This window comes from Heterocephalus glaber, unplaced genomic scaffold (genome assembly GCF_053883595.1).
Source record: "Heterocephalus glaber isolate CG9 unplaced genomic scaffold, H.glaber_assembly_v1.0 deba00001757, whole genome shotgun sequence".
In the NCBI taxonomy this organism is placed as follows: domain Eukaryota; kingdom Metazoa; phylum Chordata; class Mammalia; order Rodentia; family Bathyergidae; genus Heterocephalus; species Heterocephalus glaber.
This window is the reverse complement of record NW_028258454.1, coordinates 4936768-4961001: the sequence shown is the minus strand read 5'-3', so window position 1 is coordinate 4961001 and position 24234 is coordinate 4936768. Positions and strand designations below refer to the sequence as shown.

Genomic DNA, 24234 nt, shown 5'->3' with positions numbered 1-24234 from the left:
GACCTTGTGCTTACAAGGCAGGCCAGGCAGTGGAACCACTGAACTAAATCCCTGGCACGGGGACCCTCATCTTGATAGGACTGGTACCCTTATAAGAGGACAAGAGACCAGAATTATTCCCTTCCACCCACCCCCTCCCAACTCCTTCCTCCTTTGGAATTTTGTTATGGCAGCCAGAGGAGAAAAACTGAGGCTCTTCACAGCACCTTTTAAAAAAAAAATCAGACAATGTTTAAATTTCAAGTTGGAAGGTCCTCTTCTGCCAGAATGCCCCTCATCCCTGTTTTATTTTGTTTTCCAGTGTCGGGGATCTAACTCAGGACTTTGTGCTTGCAAGCCAGGCGAGGTGCCACTAAGCTAAATTCCCGGCCCTCCTCGTCCTTTTGTTGATCAGTGAAATTATAAATATTCTCAGTTCCAACACCTTTGTTTTTTTGGCTTCTGTGTCTTGGTAGTGGAAGTAGGGGCAAAGATGAAGGCTTTGAAATTGATATTTAGTGGAGATCTCATTGGGGAAGTGAGGTGAGATGGAAGAATAAGCAGACAGAAGAGGAACTGATGAAAAACTCTAATGGGATGATGAGAATGAACTCTGGAATCTGAATAACTAGGTTCAAACTCTAAGTCTTTTACTAACTATATGACCTTTGGAAAATTATTTACTTCTCCGTGGTTCAGTTTCTTCATCTGAAATATCAGAAATAGAACAGGTAGAACAAATTTTACAGAACTGATGTTGGAATTCAGTAAAACAGCATAGATCCAAGGGCTAGGCAAATGAAAAATGTTAAAAATCATTAGCTGAATTAAGAGCACTGTGGCTTGGATGAACTTATCCACAGTTTATATCATTGATTTACACGATAATTCCTACTTTTAGAGGTACTCTGCAGCAGAGAAAAATGTTCATGTGATCTTTGAAATTAGTTAGGCCTAGGCTCAAATCTTAACTTTGTCACTTAGTAACCACACGACTAAGTTCCTTGGCTTCCCTGAGCTTCAGTTTCATAATATTTAAAATGTGGCCAACAAGGTTGCGCATGGTGGTCCATGCTGTCATCCCACCACGTGGGAGGCTGAGGCAGGAGGATAGCCTTGCATTCAAGACCAGCCTGGGCTACACAGTGAGTTCAAGGCCAGCCTGAACTGCATAGAGAGACCCTGTCTCAAAAAAAAAAAAAAAAAAATGTAGCCAACAATCCTCAGTCAAAATCCCCACACAATTTTTCAAGTAATTTACAAGCTATTCTAAAATTCATCTGTAAAAGAAGATATAGAAAAATATCCAAATGAAAAAATTAGAATTCTTCTATCATATATATGAAAATAGTTTAAAAAGTAGCAATTAAGTCAGAATGGTGGTAGTATAGACATAGAGAAAAAGGTCAATGAAAAAAGAAAGGTATCCAGATGCAAGCCTTTATATATGGGGATTTTGCATATCATAAAAGATAAAAGGGTATGAACCAATTACTGTATTGGTAAAGTGTTGGGCCAAGTGGCCACCTTTAAAAACCAATTAAATTTCTACCTCTATTAACATACAAAAATAAATCCCAGGTGCATTCAAGTTTTAAAAGTAAGAATAGCCAGGTATAATCGCTCATGCCTGTAATCCTAGCACTCTGGAAGGCTGAGGCATGAGAATGTGAGTTTGAGCTCTGCCTGGGCAAAAATGAAAAATAAAAAAAGGCCTGAAGATATACCTCAGTGTGAAAGCCCTGGATTCAATTTCCAGTACTGGAAAAAAAAAAAGATAATAAAAAAAATGTAAAAATAAAATTAATAAGAGAAATAATACAACATTTTGTTTTGTTTTGTACCAGGGACTGAACTTGGGACCTTGCGCTTTCGAGGCAGGTGCTGGAACCACTGAGCTAAATCCCCAGCCCTAATACAACATTTTATAAGAGGCTCAAGGAAGGCCCTAAGTAAGACAAAACTCAGAAGCTATCATTTTCACCAAATAGAGAAAGTGCATGCATTTTATTCCTCCACTGCAACTTCTTTCCATTAACACTAATGAAGTAAATCTCAACATCTACTATGGTGTTCTAATCATTATACAAAAATCTTTCTGTACTTAAAAATTTTACTTATATAAGTACAAAGAAATAATGTAGCAAGAACACTTTTTTTATAGATAGGGTCTCCCTAGGTAGTTCAGACTGGCCTTGAACTCACTATTGTAGCCCAGGCTGGCGGCAAACTTGGCAACCCTTGTGGCTCATCCTCCTGAGTGCTGGGATTACAGTGGTGCACCACCACACCCAGCTGAGAACCTTTTTTTTTTCTTTCAAAAAAGCAATTTCTCTCACATTAATACTAAATAATGAAGCAATTTCCAAATGAGTAAGTGGGCACCTTAGTAACTTGGTGATTACAATCACACACAACCTGTAAGGACATGAAATACAATAGAAAGTTCAATTAAAAAATACTTATACTCCTGTGATTCTCAATTTCAGTAAGAAATGACTTTCTCAATAATTCACGTAATGATTTTGAAACCTAGCACTTAAAAAATCAGAAACAGGAACTCTAACCTTATTAGGAAATGGCAAGGCAAACTAAACCATAATTCAACATTTTAAAGACATGCTTTCTGTAATTCAAGGAAAAGGAAAATGGCACCGAGGGTTTTTTCTTTTTGAATGACAACCTTGAGATTGTATTTTAATATGCTGACCCAGTATTTTCAAAAGCTTTATCTCTTAAGGCTTTATTCATTTGAGTTGTTTTCAATTACTCATTACCATGATTTCACAATGGGAAAATGATTTGTAACTGACCTTTGGCAGATTTAATATCTATTGAGTGTCAATCTAGGGGAATGAAAGATATCACAGGTATTTCTCAGAAACACTTCCATAACTTTTTCCTGAAGATCCCAGTAAAGTTGGCCTTTCTCCGTTGTTACCCACTATTTCCTGCCACCATGCCTTTTCCTTCAACTTCAAAGTATCCTCATCTTTCCATCCTGGTAGGAAGCAGATATTCTAAGGTTTAACAAGGAATTTTACTGTTAGCAATTATAAGAAAATCGACAAGATATAAAAGTAGTTAACTAGAGGAATGAAACTACAAAATCAAAGGTCTCACAGTAAGTTATCTTTACAATGTACGCAAAAAGATAATTGACATTAGATCTACTGCTCTTCCCACCAAAGGCACCATCTTTCTAGTGCCTACTCATTTGTTATTCAATAAAACTATTGCACTTTGGCCTTTCTTACATTAGACAGGTTCTATTGCAACTTTCCTATGTTTCAGGAGTAGGTAGGTAAAAAAGGTTAACCTGGGTCTCAAAAAAGATACCCATTTATAGCAAAGAGGTACCTTAGGCTATCGCTTGACATACTCATTTTAATTTAAAACTCTTCTAATGTCACTTGTTCTGACAACCTCAAAATTATTTTCTACAAAACAAAAACTCTAACTCTACCAAGGAAGTTTTCAAAGCTGGAAAACGCCAAGTATGAAGTTTAACTTCTAAAGAGCAAGATAAGAAGATCATCGAGATTTACACTGCCGGTTATGGGGAAAGAAACCCCTTTGTCACTAGACAGGTCACACACGCTGTCCCTCAGGCGAAAGTGCCGGCACAGTTTTGCCCAGGCAAGCCCCAAGAAGTTCCGGAAAGCCGCCATAGAATGCAACCCTGCCATTCTCGCCCGACAGTAATCTCCTGCCCTGGCCCGAAAGCCGGGACAATTCGTCATAAATACACTAGGCAGAGACAAAGGCAAGGCGGAGGAGACAGTACACGCCACTTTCAAACGAAGCCCACCCACCTTCAAGAGTAGGAGACTTCCCGGGACAAGACACTCACCTGTTGCCCAAGACTGCGACTACAAGTCCCAGGAGGCCGCGCGACGGACAAAGCAGCGTCCTTCCCAGAATGCCGCTCAGCAGCGTTCCTATCCCGCCCTCTCCTGTCTCCACTCCGCCTACTTTTTTACCCGTCGTCCCCCGCGTGGACTGGAGGTAGGGTGTGGGAGGGGGATCCCCAGCCTTGGACGTGTGGCGTCAGACGCCGGGCGGGGGACGGGACGGAATGGGGAGGGCTGAGAGGAGGGAAGGGCGGGGAGAAGGGGAGGGGATTAGGGAGGGGAGGGTAAATAGTGGGCCAGGCAGGAAGATGGCGGCGGTAGCGGAGGTGTGAATGGATCTAGATCTACGCAGTTGGATTTTCTGTTCTCTTCTCCCTCTTTTTCCTTCCCCAACTTGAGGTTGGCACCGAGGGGGCCGAGTTCAGGTGGCGGCGCCGGGTGCAGCACAGGGGTCACGGCGACGGCGGCTGACGGCTGGAAGGGCAGGCTTCCTTCGTCGCTCGTCCTCCTTCCCTAGTCCGCTCGGTGTCAGGCGCGGAGGCGGCGGCGGCGGCAGCGGCAGCAGCGCGGCGGGCGGACCTCGCCCCTCCTCCCGATCTCCCCTGCGCAGCAGTGGGCGCTCTTGGCTTTGCCATCCGCCGACCCTTCAGCCCCGGGACTGGGCGCCTCCTCCGGCGCAGCTCGCGGAGCGGGGGCCGGTCTCCTGCTCGCCTGTCGCGCCTCCATGTCGGATAACCAGAGCTGGAACTCGTCGGGCCCCGAGGAGGACCCGGAGACGGAGTCTGGGCCGCCTGTGGAGCGCTGCAGGGTCCTGAGCAAGGTGAGCCTCCGCGGGCCCGCTGCCCATCCTCACCTGCCGCGCGGCAGGCCGAGTCGCTGAAGCATGGGGTGGGGCTGGCGGGAGAGAGGCGCGGACCGTCCCGGGGCGGGGGCTGCAGAAGGTGCCGGGGTGCGGGGCTGACGGCGCCGCTGGAGCGCCTAGGTTAGGGTGGACTGGGGAAGCGGGGAACTGTCCTACTCGCCTTCCCTGCTGCTTGTGAGCCGCTGAGGACCCGGGGAAGTGTGTTTTAACCCGGGATCCAATTCGGGAGATGCGATGCACACCGTGATTTGAGTCCCAGCTGTCCCGGGTGTAGGAATCTGGGTTGGGCTAAGGCGGCATCCCAAGTAGTACTGGACCGGGGGGGGGTGTGTGTGTGTGTGTGTTCAAATCTGACCTTTCTAACTAGATGAGTCTGGAGGTGCTCCTCGGGAAAGGTTAGGGGGACTCTGCTGACGCGGCTGTATAGACAAGCCAGTTGACTTGGTTTGGACCCGAAATCTGAGGTGGTAGTAATTTTCAGTGTAGTGAGAGGTATCAATGTGGAGCACTTTTGTACTTTCCCCATCATTCCTTACCCCGTTTCAGAAAAGAACTGTTTAATTGACACGATACCTTCGGTATAAAAATATTAATAGTAATTTGGAGCTTGTCAGATTGGAGACCAACCTTTAGTCCAGGAAGAAGAGTATTATTTAATAATTTTTTTTTTTTTTTGCAGTAAGGGGCACAGAATAAGGCAAAAACGTTCTATTGTTTTCTGTGTTTTTAAAAACTCCTTTCCAAAATCTTAGCAAAATAAGTAGTCATTTACAGGACTGAAATTGAGTGATCTCTTGATAATGCTTTTTAAAAAAAGTTTTTGCTATGAGTAGACTCACAGCGTTTTCTACTTCTCTCCCTTCCTGTGAAACTTTCAGAAATGGCTGGAGCCAGCTGTTAACTTGGAGAGGGGGAGCTGAGGCCAGTCCCTCAACAAGCTGGTCATAAGATACCAGGTCATGTGCAACCACTGGCTATTAAGAAATCACTCTGCTTCCATCTTTGAGTCATTTGGACATCATTTGTGGGATTGTTTCATATTAGGCTTTTATGTATGAGAAGCGGTGTAGGAAAGGCCTGAGTATGTCAAACATAAGGCTTTTAGTTACATAGCTGACAAATTGTGTTGTGTGTTGATAGAATCTCCCCAGGGTTTCTTTAGATTAAATGTATCTTACAATTTAGAACTCTGCATTGACCATACCGTGTAATAGATAAACATTTTCAGATGGGGAAGTGTGAAGTGTGTTGTTTTCAATGATTTATTGAGAGTTTCATCACTTTTCTCATTAGATGAGAAGCAGATTGTCATATTAGTATCATTGTAATATTGTTTTATAAAACATGCTGTACTTTTGACCTGTTATCACTTTTTTGAAGGTGCCGAGGAAGGGTGTAACTGGTGAATAAAGGTCTCCTGCTCTGAGTACAGTATTAACTGTATGCAGAGTAGAGTAGTAGATATACCAGAGATTAAAAAAATGGGAAGACTATCTCCTTGGTATTTAAGTGTGTACAAATGCAGTATTTGACCACTATCAAGGGTAATTGGTTCAATTTTGACTGTTGCTCAGTATGTAGAATCAACAGGAATAAAGCTTTTGGTATTATTCTTTTTTTTTTTTTTTTGGTACTGGGGATCGAACTCTGGACCTTGCGCCTGTGAGGCAAGTGGCGGAACCGCTGAGCTAAATCCAGCCCTTTGGTATTATTCTTAATAACTGTGAAGGACATTTTCCTGAAATTCAAAAATTTATGGTTATATCTGTTTTTTGGAAGCTTTTAGTTAAGGGTGTTTTGTTTTTTGAAGGTGCTGGGGATCAAACCTAGGGGCTGTCGAATGCTAGCTGAGTGTTCTGCAACTGAGCTACATAGCCCTAGTTGTAGCAAGAGTACTTTATATTAAATGCACACACTGGGGATGGTACCTGTTTTTAAGTTTAAAGTACATGGTACATATTTCAAGTTCTTTACCTGATCATTTATGTATCTATACTGTTTGACACAACAAAGGTTTCTTTTTTCTTTCTTTTTTTTGGTACCAGATATCGAACTCGGGTCCTCACGCTTGAGCAGCAGGCAGCGAAACCACTGAGCTATCCCCAGCCCTAAAGGTTTCTTTTTTCATCATGGTCAAATACTGTGTATATTGTAGATATGGGGAAGCAGTAGGGCTCCTCACAGTCATGAACCAGATCAGGAATACCCTATCTGATACTGAAACAACAGTTACAACTCAGCTTCTGTTCTTTTCCTTCTATGGAGTAATGTAAATAAGTCCCAATACTAATTTCTTCCCCCCAGGATAGAATGGATCTGAAACAGGAGGGTTTGTGAATTTGTATTAAAAACATGCCAGTCCAAAGCTTTTTCTTCTATATAATAATCTAAAATACTTAAGAAAGTTTCCAAGAATAGTGGATAGATGGTGATTATAGGTGCTTATCACAAATGTCAGGGTGAAACATTGTTGGGAAAAGACTTACACCTTAGTAGGACTTGAAAACAACTAAGCCTGGTAAAATAAACTTTATCTGAATCTCCCCCATCATTTTCTGAATCCGCCCCCCTGCCTGTTGCCTAAATTTCTCTGAGTCCCTGTCAGTGCTGCCCTTTTCATAGAGCTTTTTCTTTGCCGTTCGTTGAAGATAAACTTCCCTTGATTTCCCACAGTGTTTTTTTTTAAACTTGCTTCTGACTCTCGTTCTAAATATATCTTTTTTTTTTCTTAAATTTGTGCTTGCTGTACTGTAGGCTACAGGAGTTTGGATTCTCTTGTTGTGTCTAGAATATTGCCTTGTCTGAATTGTTAAATGAGGAGGTAAGGGAATGAACCTGAGAGCGAAGGCGAAAACCTGCCTTCCAGGTGCAGTAATAGCAGCTCAGGGCCGGGGTTTAGCTCAGTGGTACCGCACCTCCCTTGCAGGTGCAAGGTCCCGAATTCGATCCCCGGTACCAAAAAAAAAAAAAAAAAAATAGCAGCTCATATTTACTGAATAGAGTCCTGAAGCTTGTATTTGTGGATTTCTCTATACTGAAATAATATAAGTCATAGGAACGTAATTGCTTGGGACCCTCTGGTCCCTTGGGAAGGGGTCTCTTCTAACAAGAGACATTGACAGTTTCATTAGCTAGGCATACAAATACTATGTGCTAGAAACTAAATTTATTCTTATTTAATCTTAATGCTAGTACTGAGAAGCAAGGAAGGGTAAATATATGGAGAGTCTTAAACACCAATCCAACCCATTGTTAAAATAGGCAGTGGGAAGCTGCCCATGTAAATTGAGGAGCTGGAGTCACCGTAAAAATTAATATGTAGGCACATGTGTGGGCAATATGCCTTTTGTGTAAATAAGTTTATGTAATTTATGAAGAAGCAGAAGATACTAGACAAAGTTATTAGGCCTCAGGAATCAAGAAACTTGATAAATTCATTGAATAATTGAATATTTGGAAGACAAGGCTAATATAAGGATTGAATTTTTTCCCTTTTTTAAATTAGTACCTGTTTGCAGTAAGTAATAATTACATTTCTTGGGGGGAGTTGGTACCTGTACATGACACATCTCAGTCCCCCTACCTTACCTTCCATCTTTCGATCCCCTTTCCATTTGAGAAAGATCTATCTCCCTACTTCCTATTATCTTTTATTTTCTCTTTACAGTATTTATATTTTGAGTTTCTAATATAAAAGAAACCATGTAATATTTAACCTTCTGTGTTTGATTTATTTCACTTAACATTATGGTTTCAAGGTGCATCCATTTTCCTACAAGTTTATCCTTCTTTATGGCAGAGTAGTACTCCATTATGTATAAATACCATACTTTATATATTCATCTTTTGATAGACATATAGGCTGCTTCCAAGATTCAACTATTATGAATTGTGCTACTATAAATATGGTTATGCATGTATATCTTAAGGGTTTAATGTGAAGGAAAAATTAATAGAATTTGGTGTTGAGCTATAAGGAATGAGAAGGTACAGATTATCTTCTGTGACTAAGCATTTTCATTATTTTATTTAGCCATTCAAAAATAGGTAGAGAAACAGAAGCTCAAAGAAATTAACTTGTCAAGGCTCTCTTCACGAGTAGTGAAGTAGTTGGGTCTATTTAATCTTGTATCTGCTATTCTGTTCATATAATGTACTATAACCCTACACGAGGTTTGAGTCTACCTGACTATAGAATTGTGTACAGCCAAGAAAATAGGAACATAGGGAAGAAGAACACCTTGTAGAGGAAGGAGAGTTCAGTTTTGTTTGTAACAGTTACTTACTTGAAGTTGATATCTAAATGGTGGTAAGTTGAAAGCAGTTAACAATAAGGAATAGTGATTAGGGAGCCCTTAGAGATTGTTGATGTAGGTGAGTTCTTAAAGAGGGTTGTAAAAAATGGGCTTTAATGATTTAAAAGTTGAGCCTATCTCAAACATGCTCAATTAGGGAATAGGAAAAGAAAGATTTCTCCATAGGTGAAGAACCTGAGCCAGTTCGTTTTATTGAAACAATCAATTTTGAAGTAGTTTTTGCAATTAGTAGATATTTTTTGGAATTGTTTATACTTAAAACCCCAGAGCATAAAGAAAAACAAGCAAAATTAAGTTTTCTCATAGAAGTTCCATTTTTTCCTTTGGCATTTTATTGTGGTTTCTGTGCATCAGTATTTTAGTGACATAGAAATCACTTTTAGGTACAGAATTAGAGAATAACCCAAGTATTTTTTTGAAAACCAGTTTTATTAGAAAATAAACCAGGACCAGGGATTTAGCTCAGTGGTGCTGTGGTTGCCTGCCAAGTGCAAGGTCCTAAGTTTGATTCCTGGTACCCCCCCCCCCCAAAGAAACCAATTAATTAGAAAATATATCCTTAGAGAAACTTGGAAAATGAACTGACCATTTTAAATATGTAGTATTGAGTTCTGTAGGGAAAGAATTAAAGTTGATGTGGACTAAAGATCTCATCTAGGATTTTTACTTTGATGTAGTTATGACTGTCATAAATTTTCATATGAGGTTAACTTACAATAAAAGTAGAATTTTGGCAGTGCTTGGCCCCACACTTCTGTTGATTTAGAAGCTTTGGTGCAGTACCTGGTGTGAGAGAGAGACTATAACTGGACTTACTTTTCTGTTGACTCTGTTCATTATGACAGGGACCAGAACCATTTTTAAATGTCATGCAGGTGTGAGGAGGGAGGATAAAAGCATGCAAAGAACAAAGCAGAACTTTTCATCAGAATCTTGCTTTGGCTTTATTCTTCAGATGTTAGAGAGAAGAAAGTGTTGTATTTTATTTCCTGCCTATTTAAAATATTGTAAAAATTACTAAAAATCATATAGTCTCAAAAAATCTCAACTTTTCATGTTACCATTTTATTGCTTATGCTCATAACTAAATTAGAACTCATATTTTGATTTTAAAAGTTTGGATTTCTGACTTTCATATTTTTTTTCTTTTCTCCTGTGCCTTCCTTTTTCCACCCCCAGTGGACAAACTACATTCATGGGTGGCAGGATCGTTGGGTAGTTTTGAAAAATAATACTCTGAGTTACTACAAATCTGAAGATGAGGCAGAGTATGGCTGCAGGGGATCCATCTGTCTTAGCAAGGCTGTGATCACGGTAAGTTCCTATTTCTCTTCAACAAGGATTCGTTGAACATCACCTATAGTCAGGAACCATATACATCTGTGAACGAAATGAAGATCCATGCTTTTGTAGAGCATATTTTCTAATACTTTTTTTTTTTTTTCGTACCGGGGATCAAACCTCGGGACCTTGCACTTGCAAGGCAGGCGCCAGAACTGCTGAGCTAAATCCCCAGCCCTCTTATACTTTTTTCATCAGTTATTTTGAAGTGCTTATCACTATGTAGTATTATTTTGTATAGGTATGTAATATTTCATATCCAATGAAATTGGGACATTTACTTCATAAGTTATTGAAAGAGTTAAATCAGGAAAATCATATAAAATTTACATCTTATTTTTAACTTAAAATATATAAATATGTATTCATTTGCCAAGTTTTTCACATTGAGCAAATGTCATCTTTTGTGATGTTGAGAATTGTTACTGTGTTAATGATATCCATAATTATGTACCATCTACAGTTTCCAGTTTTGCTTCCCCTAAATTGGAGTAAGAGTTTAAAGGTACTTTTGAAAAACCCTGATTCTGGGCTCTTTCTTTGATGTCCCCTAACATTTTGCAGTTGTGTCACCTTTATCTAATATAACACCTTTTAAAAGAATAACTTGCTTTTGAGTCATTCTACTTAGTTTACATTCAAGTCTGAAGTGTAGTCCATAGACTTAATGTAATTCATTTGTGTAAGAATAAAAAATGAACTGGTCTAAACAGGTTTGAGAATAACAACTGACTTGTTTAGCATGTGATTCAGTTATACTGGGATCAGGAGTGTTTGATTATGGCTCATGTTGCCTGTAATCCCAGAACTTTGGGAGGCTGAGGCAGGAAGATTCCAGGTTGAAACCCAGTCTGAATAACTTAATGATTTAGCATGACCTTATCTCAAAATAAACAGTTTTTAAAAGATTTGGAGTGTAGCTCAGTGCTGAGGTGCTGGGTTCAATTACCAGCACTGAAAAAATTAAAAGTTCTTAATTGTAACAAAAATAGTTGTTAGTTGAGAGTGGCCAGAATGCCATATCCATATTTATATTTACTAAAGGCCTAAAAAAATATTGGCTAAGATAGGACAGGTAAATTGAGATAGATCAGTTAAGGGAGCTATTGTAGTTAATGTCTAACATTGGGTAATGTTAATGTTAATGTCTAACATTTTATTCACCCATTCAAAGAGAAATCACATTTTCTAATAGAATTTATTTTATTTTCCTTATAGAAGTAAAAGGTATACTTTGGATTTATTACTATTTGTATCTCATTTATGTTATTCATTTAGGGAAAATCTTACAGAATTTTTCCATCATTTTTTATACATTTGACATATTCAAGTTTGAAAAGAGAAGCTTAGGTGGATATCAAGTTGGAAAAGCAGGAATTGTTTGGAAGCATTAAGCTACTATTCTTCATTCTAGGGACAATTTTAAATAAATATTTTGAACTTAAAGCTAAATATTTACTTCGATGTGTGGTAGATTATGGTGTGTTTTGATATATATCCAGTGTAATATTTTCAAAGTTTTTCTCTTGGGCCAAGGATTTAGCTCAGTGGTTCTGCTGCCTGCTTTGCAAGTGCAAGGTCCCAAGTTCGATCCCCAGTACCAAAAAAGAACAAAAACAAAAACAAAGTTTTTCTCTTTCTTGAAGACACTTCAAGATAAATCATTATTCATATTGGGATAGAATAGTGGATGGAAATATAGTTTATGATCTTGAAGTGTCTTTCCATGGTTCTTCCCCACTCCCCTTCTTTTGCATATGTCAGGTACGTATTAATTGTAGTAATTGACTCTTTAAAAATAATACGTTGATGATTGATGTCAAAAGGGGAGGGAAATAAATATTATCTTTATTGTCTCCTAAGTAGTAGTATTCCTAGAGTACCATTGCCAGTTTCTGTGGATTTAAATATAGTTATCCTGTCTTGAAATATTGGCTGTAGTAATAGTTCATGTCTTATTTGAAGAAAAGTTTTTTTGTTTGGTTTTTTTTTTGGTACGGGGATTGAACTCGGGACCTTGCGCTTATGAGGCAGGCACTGGAACCACTGAGCTAAATCCCTGGCCTGAAGAAAAGTTTCAATAAACATTTTCATTAGAGCGCTAGTTACTTCATTGTAGATTTTTCTTTTTTGTGATAGCTATATTTGTATGCAGAACTTTCAGTTTGTTATATAGTTAAAGGAATGGGTAGAAAAGTGAAACTATTTGAATACTTTGGAAGGAAGGATGTAAAAGTGACTAGCGGGAATATTCATTGGTAGACAAGATAAAAAGATAAATAAGGCAGCAGAATCCGAGTGGCAGTGTTTAGATGCAGTGAAGCAAGTGATGCTTATTGGTGGATCTAGTGTTTTAGCCTACCTTTTCTGATAGAGCCTATTTTATTGTTAGCCTAATTAACTCCTATTTTAGTTTAACACATCATTTTTAATTTACAAAAATCGTGTTTTGATGTGTGATAAATCAGGCAAAATAATTTCAGAAAATAAAATATTTCCTTAGTGAATTTATTCCCTTATGTGAAGGGATTGGTAATAAGTGTTATGAAGAAAAACAGTACTCCTTCTCTTTGTAAGTAAACAAAACAACAACAACAAAACTTTTATAGAGTGTATAAAGTTGAATTTCTGAATTATTAAAGCTTAGCAGTTACAGTAGTACCTCAGTTCACAAACTTAATTCTTTCTGTAGTTTTGATCACAAATCCAATTGGATGAGAACCAAACCAAAAATTTAATTGTTAGGGCTGGGGATTTAGCTCAGTGGTTCCCCTCCCTGCCTCGCAAGAGAAAGGTCCCGAGTTTGATCCCTAGTATCAAAAAAAAAAAAAAATTCAACTGTTAGGTGCATTGTTGACCTTATGGGGAAATCTGATTCAGTGGTTTGTGACCAGGGTACCACTGTACTTTACTGGTTACTTTCCAGCCCCAGCTACAAAACTTGCCATATAGTAGATATTCACAGGATTAGTTCTAATTGTTTCATTCAGAAGCTGACTTTTAATAGAGTGCTCTGTTCTTTATTTTTAAATAAAAATGCACATGATAGGGCTGAGGGTGTAGTTCAGCAAATTCATATTTCCGAGTTACAAAGAACATGCTTCTCTTTATTTTTATTCCTGCACACAAGAAAAAATAAATTTCTGGTCATCATTTCTGAAAACTTGTATAACTATACAAGCATTTGTTTGTTTATAGCTTTTTGTTTTGTTTTGTTTTTGTTTTTTCTTGGTGCCAGGGATCAAATTCAGGACCTTGTGCTTGAGAGGCAGGCAAAGTGCCACTGAGCTAAATCCCCACCCATTTGTTTTTAATTATACAGATAGTATCATACTAATACATTGTTTTACCCATATTTTCTTTTAATACTTTGTAGGCATTAACTATGGCATTCCCTTGAATTGTGTGGATGTCCTAGTTCTTACTTATATGCCCCTTCCCTATTCTTAGACATTTAGGTCATGTCTCATTTTATCTTACTGTCAACATGGTTGGAACAAACACATGTACTTTTAAAATTGGTTTTTAGTTATCAAATTCAAAAGACTACTGTTTTTATTCCTACCAATAATGTATGTGTGCCTGTGTTTCTCTACCTTCAAATGTTAAGGAAGTTGGGTTTGAGAAGATACTAAAATATTTGTCAAACTGTTAGATAAAAATAGCATCTTATTTAAATTGAATTTTTTTATTCATAGGGTTGAGTAACTTCATATAGTTATAGCCCATTTGTATTTTTTTCTTCCCGTGTTTTATCTTTTTGCTTTTCTTTATTGATTTGTAAAAGCTGATAATCAGTTATATGTGTTTTAAATATTTCCTTTTATCTTTATCTTTGCACGTTTATAGTGTTTTTTAAAAGGACTTTTAGAAATTTAAATATTTTACAAACCCTTTTTTGACCTTTTCCTTTGTCACTTCTGTATTTGTTTAGGTTTACGTGGGTGTTTTCCTCTCAAAGACTGTATCTGTACATTTAAATGTAGCTGTTTTCATCTAGAATTTACATTTGAATTTTTATTTCAGTTGCAGTTATTTTAAGGAATGATACTAGATGTAGCTTTTCACTCTCTTGTTTAGTTTGGGTATACCTTCCTATATCAACTTTAAAATTACGTCACTGATATTTCATCAGTCAATTTGTTAAATTGCTATGATCTATTTGTGAAGGTGAAAGAAATACTTGTTTGCGTTCACTGAAATTAGAAGATGTTTTGTGAAGTAAATGTAGAGACTTTTGGCATAATGGAAGTAGTACTGTTGTTAGATTTGGTTAGGTTTGCCTAAGTCCTGTAGTCAGGTTACACCTTAGACATCTGACTTTTATACCTAATTATTTTGTAGAATGTTTAAATTGCCAATGACAATTACTATTAGTCTTATCCTAGGTTGGTTATAGGGAGATTTATTAATCAGTTTCATGTTTTAGTATTTTCAGAAGGAAACCTGAAAGGTAATGAAAATGTTTACTACTGGATAATAAAAATAAAGTCAAATAACTCTTAAATAGCAGTGGGAAGAGAAGTTGAAAGACCCTGGCAAAATCAGAGGCCAGTAGAGATGTAAAAGCAAGGGAAGGAAATGTTTAAATTGAAGAAAACCATAAAAATAAAATTTAAAAGTATCACATAGAATAGTCATATCTAAAAAATTTTTTTTTGTACGTGGGATTATAAAGTAAGTTTTGCTATAGTAATGATTGGCAAAATGGACATCGTAGTCATACAAGAAACTCAAAGTGAGAAATCCGGGAAGTAGCCTTTTATCAAGTGTCTAATTTTGCTATATTGAACTGCATTTGTGAGATCTAAAGGAAAGAGAGGAAGATATATGGTAAAGTAAAAATGTTAGATAAGAAACTATTTGATAATTCTCACCTGAAGAGAATTTGCCAATGAATTTTATTTCTTTTTTGGGATGCAGTCTAATTGTGTTGCCCAGGCTGGCCTTGAACTCCTGTGCTTAAGTGATCCTCTCACTTTTGCCTCCCCAGTAGCTGGGACTACTGGTGCCTCGCTCCTTGCAGTGAAATTTTGAGGAAATGAGACTCTTATTCTACTAAGTTTTATGTTTTGTTTTGTTTTGTTTTTTTCCCCTTTTAAAACATTTTTTCTATCAGTTTTTTATTTTTTGTTTTTTAGTACTGAGGATCAAACTCAGGACTTTGCGCTTGTGAGGCAGGTGGTGGGAACACTGAGCTAAATCCCCAACTAAAAGATTTTTTAAAAATTAATTTTATTGGTACATTTTAGATATACATAATGGTCACTTTCAAATAGGGAATTTGTACCTGTACATGATATATAACTGCCATGACTTCATTTCCAAATAAGGCCACATTCTAAGGTACTAGATATTAGGATTTAATGTATGAATATGAGGTACACAGTTCAACTCATAACACAAAGTGTCTGTTAAAACTAGGACCTGAGGGCTGAAGATTTAGCTGAAGTGACCCTGCGTCTGCCTTGCAAGCATGAGGTCCTGAGTTCGATCCCTAGTACCATAAAACTAGCACCTGAGTCTTTAGATTCTCATGTGGTATTTTATTACATGCCCTGAGAAGAGGAAAATAACATATATGATACATTTTATTTTGTGTAGGACGTGGAGGAACATGACTGTTAAATATTTATAAAGCAGCTGTATAATTTTGAGGTTTATTGTTAATGCTTTCTGTTAAATCTAATCTGTTAAATCTGGCTTAGCATTCAAGTTTTCTTAAAAGAAGGATATATTGTCAAGATTTACCTGTTTGAATTGGTTAGCAAGAGGATTACTTTTTCTGTTTTTCTCAGAATTTTTTAAGTTTCATGTATACATCAGTTTTTAGTTTTTATCACTTTACATTAATTTATAAAGTACTTGAAATATCATAATTATGGTCTCCCGAGTCAAACTGGGTTCAGATCTTAGCTGTGTTTCTTATGACCAAAAGGTACCTTTGGGCATATTACTAAATTTCTTCAGCTTTTTAAAAAAATTATTATTCAGCTCTTTAAACTGATTAAAATTAGGAATAAGATCCAAGTATGGAATGATTATATGATTAAAAGAAATAATGTTAAAGTACTTTGCACCATTATTGCATATAATAAGCTCTTACATTTCTTTATATTGTGAAATGTTTGCATTAGAGAGAAAACCTATATTCTTCCTAAAAAGAAAGAACAAAACAATAAGAGACACAGAGAGGACAAAGATGCAGTTGACCCATTAGAGCCAGGGTGTATGTCATGTTCTCTTTGAACACATTCTCGTATATTTCCTGTAAGATTTCCTTCTACCAAGTAATTCTGTTTCACAATTTGACTCTCTACATGCTTTCTGCATGTTCTTGACAGACTTTTTTTTCTTTGTTCTAATAATTGTTTTATTGTTCTACTTGATGTTTTATTTTTGTACTACTACTTACTAGTTTTTAAAAGCATGTGGTATATTGTATGTATAGTAAAATTTAACCTTTCTAAAGTGTCTAGTTAGTTTTTGCAAATACATAATCATGTAATCATTACATTAGAATGTAATAAAATATTTCTGTCCTCCCAGAGTGTTCTCTTCTGTCCAGTTGAAGTCATTTACCTCCCTGCTATAGTTTGAATGTTGAATGTCCCTGAAGGGCCCATTTGTTAAAGGCTTGATCCCCAGGGTGGCACTTTGGGAGGTAGTGGAATCTTTAGTGGAGGTGAACACAAGTGGGAGGTCTTTAGTCCTTGAGGGTGTGCTCTTCAAGGGAATTGTGGGATCCAGTTTAGCTCTGTTCTGTCTGCTTTTTTGCTTCCTGACTCGTGAGATAAGCAGTTTGCTTTTCCTGTGCTTCTGCCATAATGTAATGTTCTCACAAAACGTCCAAAGCAATGGGGCCATTTGATCCTGGACTGGAACCTCCAGAACCATGAGCCTCCCCCCCGCCCCCAAAAAAACCCTTTTCTCTTTATTGCCTCAAATATTTCAATATATTAATGGGAAGCTAATATATTCCGCCACATCTCTGGCAGCTACTGTTCTAAAATGTCACATAAATGGTATACAATATGAAGCTCCTTGTGTGTCTGGCTTTTCACTTAGTATAATGCTTTTGAGAGTCAATCATGGTCTTCCATGTTTCCCTAACTTGTTCCTTTTTATTGCTGAATACTGTTTCACTGCCTGGATATACCACTGTTTGTCTACTCACTGTTTGGTTGCATATATATTTGTTTCCAGTTTTGGATTACCATAAGTAAGGCTATTGTATTAATTAGGCTTCTCTAGAGGAACAGATCCAATATAAAACATATGTATGATTATACAAGGGATTTATTGGGTAGGCTTACAGGATCAGAACTGGAAGATCAGACAGTGGCTATCTTATGGATCAGACAGAAGAATCCAAAATTGCTGTCTGTTCTCTGGAAATTTGGAAGATCTAGTAACAATTTAAGTTTGAAGGCTAGAAAGTCACTGCACAGTCACCAGTGCTAGTCTGTGTCAGAAGGTAGAAGAAACTGGGTTGGAATGCTGAGGAGTCTGTGCTAGAAGCCTGAAGGAACTGGAGACCAACATCAAAAGACAGTGACAAAGGGCCAGGGGTTTAGCTCAGGGGTTTCACCGCCTGCTGTGCAAGCGCAAGGACCAGAGTTCAATCTTCATTACCAAAAAAAAAAAAAAGACAGTGCCAAAGACTGGAGCTCCTCCAAGAAATGAGAAACACTCCCTTCTTCCTGCCTTTTGATTCTGTCCAAGCTACAAGCCTATTGGTTGGTGTCACTCATATCTGGGATGGGTCTTCCCCAGTCAGGTAGCTGGCTTAACATGTCAGTCATCTACAGAAGCACCCAGAATGTACTAATCTGCTAGGTGGTTCGTACTCAAGTCAACATATCAAAATTAATGATCACAGCTACTATATAAACATTCACGTATACATTTGTTTAAATGTATGTTTTATTTTGGACAGATAACTAGGAATGAAACTGCTAGGTTATGTGGGAAGTGTATATAAAATTGTCAGAATTCTAGAGTAGGCTTAACATTACTTTCCTACCAGAATTTCGGTTCACAGCAGTTTTGTCAGGACTTGGTGTTGTCAGGATTTTTAGTTTTTATTTTACCATTCTAGTAGGTATATGTATTCAGTTTGTGGTTCCAGTTTGTATTTTACTGAAGAGTAATAATGTTAAACATCTTCTCATATGCTTGTTATTTGTATCTCTGGTAATATATTTATTCAATTTTTTTGTCTTTTCCCCCCTGCCCTCCCTCCTTCTCCCAGCATCTTATACCCCTTCATTTGTCTCTCTCTCTCTCTCTCTCTCTCTGACATATGTGTATATATATACATATATATATATATTTTTAACATGATGATCACGTTCCTTATAGGGACTTGGTGCATTTGCATAGCACTTCACACACACACACACACACACACACACACACACACCCCTAGCCTCTTTACCTGGCACTCCCTCCCTCCCTCCATCTCTTGATTTCCTTCCCATTTGCCAAAGATCCATCTCACCATTTCCTTTTGTCTTTTATTTTGCACTTTATTTACATGCAGTAGTGGGATTCTTGTGTGAGACAAACCATATAGTATTTAAGCATGTTGTGTCTGATTTACTTAACATTATGTTCTTGTTTATCAGTACTGAATTATAAGAGTTCTTTCTATCTCTTGGATATCAAAGGTTTATGACATATTTGGCAAATACTTTTTCAAACTTACAGACTGATTTTTGTCTTTCTCACCAAAAAAAATCACATTTGTATTTTTATGTGTATTTACTGACTTTTTGCTCTGAATTCTAAGGAACCTTTGAAAATAATTTGTTTCCCAGTATAATTTATTCAAGTACTAGAGCTATTCAATTTTGGGGGGGGTTATATGTATAAAGACAACGTTTATCAGTGTTTTTTAATTTTTATTTTTTAGTTCAGGTCTGCAGTGGCACTCTGTTAATTAAAATGACAAAGTTTTAGATGTAAAATGATCTGCTGACAACTTGTTACACAGGGAATTCACCAGGGAAGATAATACTACATTGAGCTCCTTCCTTGGAGTGAGTGCTGTGTGGGAGTGACCTTTGTCATTTTCTCATTGAAAGAAAAAAACATAGCTTATTTTAAAAATACAGCACTTGTGGAGATTCATCCCTTAAAGAAAAAAGATCACTTATGAATTGGTTTTAATGAACCAAGAGCCCAAGAAGCTATGTGGTCAGTTGAGACTCATCCAGTCTCTAAGGTGATAGTGTCTTTCAGGTAAGAAATACAGTTGGGGGCCGGGGATTTAGCTCAGTGGGATGGACCGTGCCTGCCTCACAAGCGCAAGGTCCTGAGTTTAGTCCCTAGTACCAAAAAAAAAAGAAATACAGTTGAGTAGTGATTCTTATAAACATACATATAAACCCAGTCTCATAAAGTGAGGTTCTTTACTGTTGTGGAAGACTTCAAGTGGTTTTGTTTGGCTTTTAAGAAATGAGGGAATTCCTTTTTCAGAGTACAGTGGGGTTTTTTTAGAGATCTTTTGAGTCTTTTGTTAGGCTAGTTCCTAAGTATTGTATTTAATTTTTCTGTTATGAATGATACTGTTTTCCTAATTTCTTTGTCATTGAGTTCATTATTGGTATACAGGGACACTATTGATGTTTATGTGTTGATTTTGTATCTTGCTACATTGTTGTATTTGATTATTAGTTCTGGGAGTCTTTTGGTGGAATTTTTTGGGTATTCTGTATAAAGGATGATGTTATCTGCTAATAATAACAGTTAGTTATATTCCTATATGTATCCCTTTTTCTTTCTTTTGCCTGATTGCTCTGGGTAATATTTTGAGTACTAGATTGAACAGGAGTGTTGATAGTGGACATCTTTGGCTTGTGCCTGATATTTATTTATTTATTTATTTATTTTTCTGGTACTGGGGAGTGAACTCAGGACCTTGCACTTGCCAGGCAGGCACGGTGCCACTGAGCTAAATCCCTGGCCTCCTGTGCCTGATTTTATTTTATTTTATTTATTTGTTTATTTTTGAGACAGTTCACTGAGTAGTTCAGGGTGGCCTTGAACTCACTGTTGTAGCCGAAGCTGGCCTCAAACTTGCATCAGTCCTCCTGCCTCAGCCTCCTGAGTGCTGGGATTACCTGTAAGTGCCTGGTTTTAGAGGAAAAGCTTTCAAAGCTTTCAAATTTTCCCCCATTTAATATAATGTTGCCAGTAGATTAATAGCTTTTATCCAATTGAGATAAGGTCCTTATGTATGTTGGAGATAGAAGAGGGTATCATCAGATACCCTCTTGGATAAGCAGAACCAATATTGCCAAAATAGCCATACTACCAAAACTGACATATAGATTTAGTGCAATCCCAATCAAAATACCAACAGCATTTCTCCAGAACTAAAGGGGGACAAATTCTAAAGTTTATGTGGAACCAGAAGTGACCCAGAATATCAAAAGTAATACTGAGCAACAAGAACAAAGCAGGAAACACCACAATCCAGGATTTCAATTAATATTACATAGCTATGGTGATAAAATACAGTATGGTACTGGGACAAAAACATATATATCAGTGGACCAGAATAGAGGATGCGGAAGCAAACCAGGCACATTCAGCCATCTGGTCTTTGACAAAGGGTCAAGAAACATACTGGAGGAAGGATATCCTTTTTAACAATTGGTTCCAGGAAAACTAGGTACACATATGCAGGAAATTGAATCTAGCCCCTTATCTATCATCATGTACTAAAATAAAATCATAATTGATCACAGACCTGGATGTTAAAATAGAAATACTTAATCTGTTGGGAGTACTATAGATAAAACTCTTGAGACATAGGCATAGATAAGGACTTTCTGAGTAGAACTCCCATTGCACAAGAAATAATACTGTGTCAAGAATCAACACTTGGGACAGTATCAAATTTAAAAGCTTCTGCACAGCAAAGGAAACAACAAATATAGTGAAGAAATAAACTAGAATGGGAAAAATATTTTGCCAGCTACTCCTTATTTCGAGAACTAATATTTAAAATATATAAAGAACTAAAAAAATTAGACCCCTCAAACTAAAAGACCCAGTCGAAAAAAGGGCAACTGAAATGAATAGACACTTCTCTAAAAAAGAAAATACAGTAAATACATGAAAAAATGTTCAACATCTCTGGCCATTGAGCAGTGCAAATTAAAACAACACACTGAGATTCCATGTCAACTCCAGTAAGAATGGCTGTCATCAAGAAATCAAATAATAACAAATACTGCTGGGACTGTGGGAGAAAGGAACCCTTCTGCATTGTTGGTGAGAATGTAAACTAGTACAACCACCATGGAAATCAATATGGAGAAACCTCAAGGAACTAGAAATCTATTCAACCCAGGTATTTTCCTTCTAGATATCCTCTTGAAAGACTTAAAGACATCATATTACAGTGATATCTGCTTATCCATGTTTATAGAAGCACAATTAACAATACTAAATTTTGGAAGCCTATATGCCTATATGTCCATTGAGAGATGAATAGATAAAGGAAATACAGTGTTTATATGCAATGGAGTGCTATGCTATAGAGGACAAATTTGAGTCATCTGTAGAAAGATGGATGCACCTGAGGCCTTAATGTTAAGTGAAATGCCTCACACACATAGTTAAATATTTCATGGTTTCTCTTATCGGAGAACTCCACAGTATAAATAGTTTAAAGAGCAAAATAAAATATGAGCAATAGAAAACATAAGAGATCTTTTCCAAATGAGAAAGGGATCTAGAGATGGAGGGCGAGGAAGGGAAATGGAAAGAAAAAGAATTAATTTGTTAGGTACATATACCAACTCCCCAATGTGAATGTAATCACTTTGTACTGCAAACATACAATAATTTTTTTTTTTTTTTTGGTACCGGGGATTGAACTCAGGACATTGTGCTTGCAAGGCAGGCGGTGGCACCACTGAGCTAAATCCCTGGCCCACAATATTTTTTTTAAAAGGTTAAAAGAGAGTAGACCAAAAATTAGGGACTTTATCCTGATAAAGATGCATGTGCTTTTATTCCTTACAAGAATCATTCACTAAACCTTCCCACCTTTTGAGTTGATTATCTCAGATATCTGTAACAGTGACAGAAACTGATTAACACATTCAAGATAATAAATTCTGATACATATACTAGTAAAACTGTTAGATTTCAAAGATAAAAATCCTACAGACTTCTGGCAAAAAGAACAAATAAATTATAAAAGCAAAAGAATTAGATAAGCAACAGACTTTTACAAAGCCAACAAAGAAGGCAACAAAAGCAATGATTCAAGGGTTTTGTATTCATTCAGTGGTCCTTTAAATATCAAGGCTTTAAAAAAACAGTTTTTTCCCCAGTACTACAAAAAATCACCAGCACCAATAACAACAAAAGGCAACTTGAGAAAATTTAAAAAATAAACTATGTATAACTTTGATAAAAATTAAAACTTAAAATTTAAACTTTAGTGGTATTGAATGAAATGAATTTCCTAAGAATTTAATGGAATTTTAAAAATTTATACTCTAGTTATTATCAAAATGTTATGTTTGCAAATTTTGTATAAAAATAGGTTCTTTTTGAAGGATACACTTAATTTGAAGTTACTAAGTTTTTGCTACTTAGACCAGATGTTTGAAAGGAATTAGCTTTAGAAAGTAAGCTAATAAGGTCACTGAAGTATACTTTTATCAAGTCATTATAATCAAATAAGTTCTGGTGAAGTCCTATAATATTCCGGTAGTGTTTAAGTGACTGTGCCATAACTATTGTATTTTGAATGCAACTTTTGCTGGATTGTGATGCTTAGGAGAGACCATATATCATCTTGTGGTTTGTAGTACCTAGCACAGTGTTTTCATAAAAACATGTCACTAAAGGTTGATTAAAAGGCAATCTTTATATTTGTAGTGTGGATTTGATTTTCAGAAATAGCTAGTTGTTATTCAGAAGTGTTGAACAAAGTAGGTGATGCTAAATAGTTATTTTTGGCCAAAATATATTTTAGGCAGACTGTAGTATATCAAAGATTTGTATTAATAGACTTACTAAAATGCATATCTTCATCTTTTTCATAATAGAAATGTGCTTAGATATAGGAGTTTGCTTTTACTTAGGACAAGTAGATCAGCTTACTCTTTTTTTTTCCAATATCGGGGATTGAACTCAGAACCTTGAACTTGTAAGGAAGGCACAGCCCCACTGAGCTAAATCCCCAATTCACTCTTAATTATAGATTATAAACAATAGATTTTGATTAGACTTCCACCTGTGGTTTGCAAACAAGATGGAAAAAGACCAGTCTAACTTTTTTTTTGGTACTGGGGATCGAATTCAGGACCTTGCGCTTGGGAGGTAGGAATAGCGTCACTGAGCTAAATCTCCGGCCAGACCAGTCTAATTCTTTTTTTTTTTTTTTTTGGAGACCAGGGATCAAACTCAGGACCTTGTGCTTGTGAGGCAGGCACTGAAACCACTGAGCTAAATCCCCTGCCCCAGACCAGTCTACTTCTTGAATGAAATTTAACATTTTCTTTAATTATCAGTGTAAGCAGAAATCATGACAAGATTGTCCGTACCTGTGACTTTTTCACAAAGCAAAACTATATACAGTACATACTCACATGGCATTACATATGTCTCATAATATTACTGGCAACCAGATATCTTTTTTAAATTTTTAATTAATTTATGTATTTATTTTTGGTTTTTTGTTTTATTTATTTATTTTTGGTACCGGCAATCAAACTCGGGACCCTGTGCTTTCAAGGCAGGCACCAGAACCACTAAGCTAAATCCCCGGCCCCTGGCCACTAGATATTAATGTGTTAATGCTCTATAATTGATTTTCTTCATAGTCATATTGATACAGGAAATAATACCA

The 24234-nt window shown here is 37.0% G+C and overlaps 1 protein-coding gene and 1 long non-coding RNA gene across 23 annotated transcripts in view; one reads left to right on the top strand and one right to left on the bottom strand.

Moving 5' to 3' along the window:
• The window catches only part of LOC106008605 (uncharacterized), a 50727-nt gene extending 46656 nt beyond the window's left edge, over positions 1 to 4071 (bottom strand). For 11 of the 13 annotated variants that reach the window (XR_015447395.1, XR_015447396.1, XR_015447398.1 and 8 more), the window contains exon 1: positions 3833 to 4071. This is a non-coding gene — a long non-coding RNA (uncharacterized LOC106008605). The other 2 variants (XR_015447405.1, XR_015447403.1) reach the window with 2 other exon arrangements.
• A 403-nt stretch (positions 4072 to 4474) lies between these two features.
• Positions 4475 to 24234, top strand: part of LOC101705290 (ceramide transfer protein-like) — an 82978-nt gene continuing 63218 nt past the window's right edge. For 8 of the 10 annotated variants that reach the window (XM_087201205.1, XM_087201209.1, XM_087201215.1 and 5 more), the window contains exons 1-2: positions 4475 to 4653; positions 10191 to 10325. In XM_087201205.1, the coding sequence (XP_087057331.1) occupies positions 4558 to 4653; positions 10191 to 10325 (231 nt within the window). In that variant the 5' untranslated portion in view covers positions 4475 to 4557. The remainder of the gene's footprint in view (positions 4654 to 10190; positions 10326 to 24234) is intronic. The other 2 variants (XM_087201208.1, XM_087201216.1) reach the window with 1 other exon arrangement.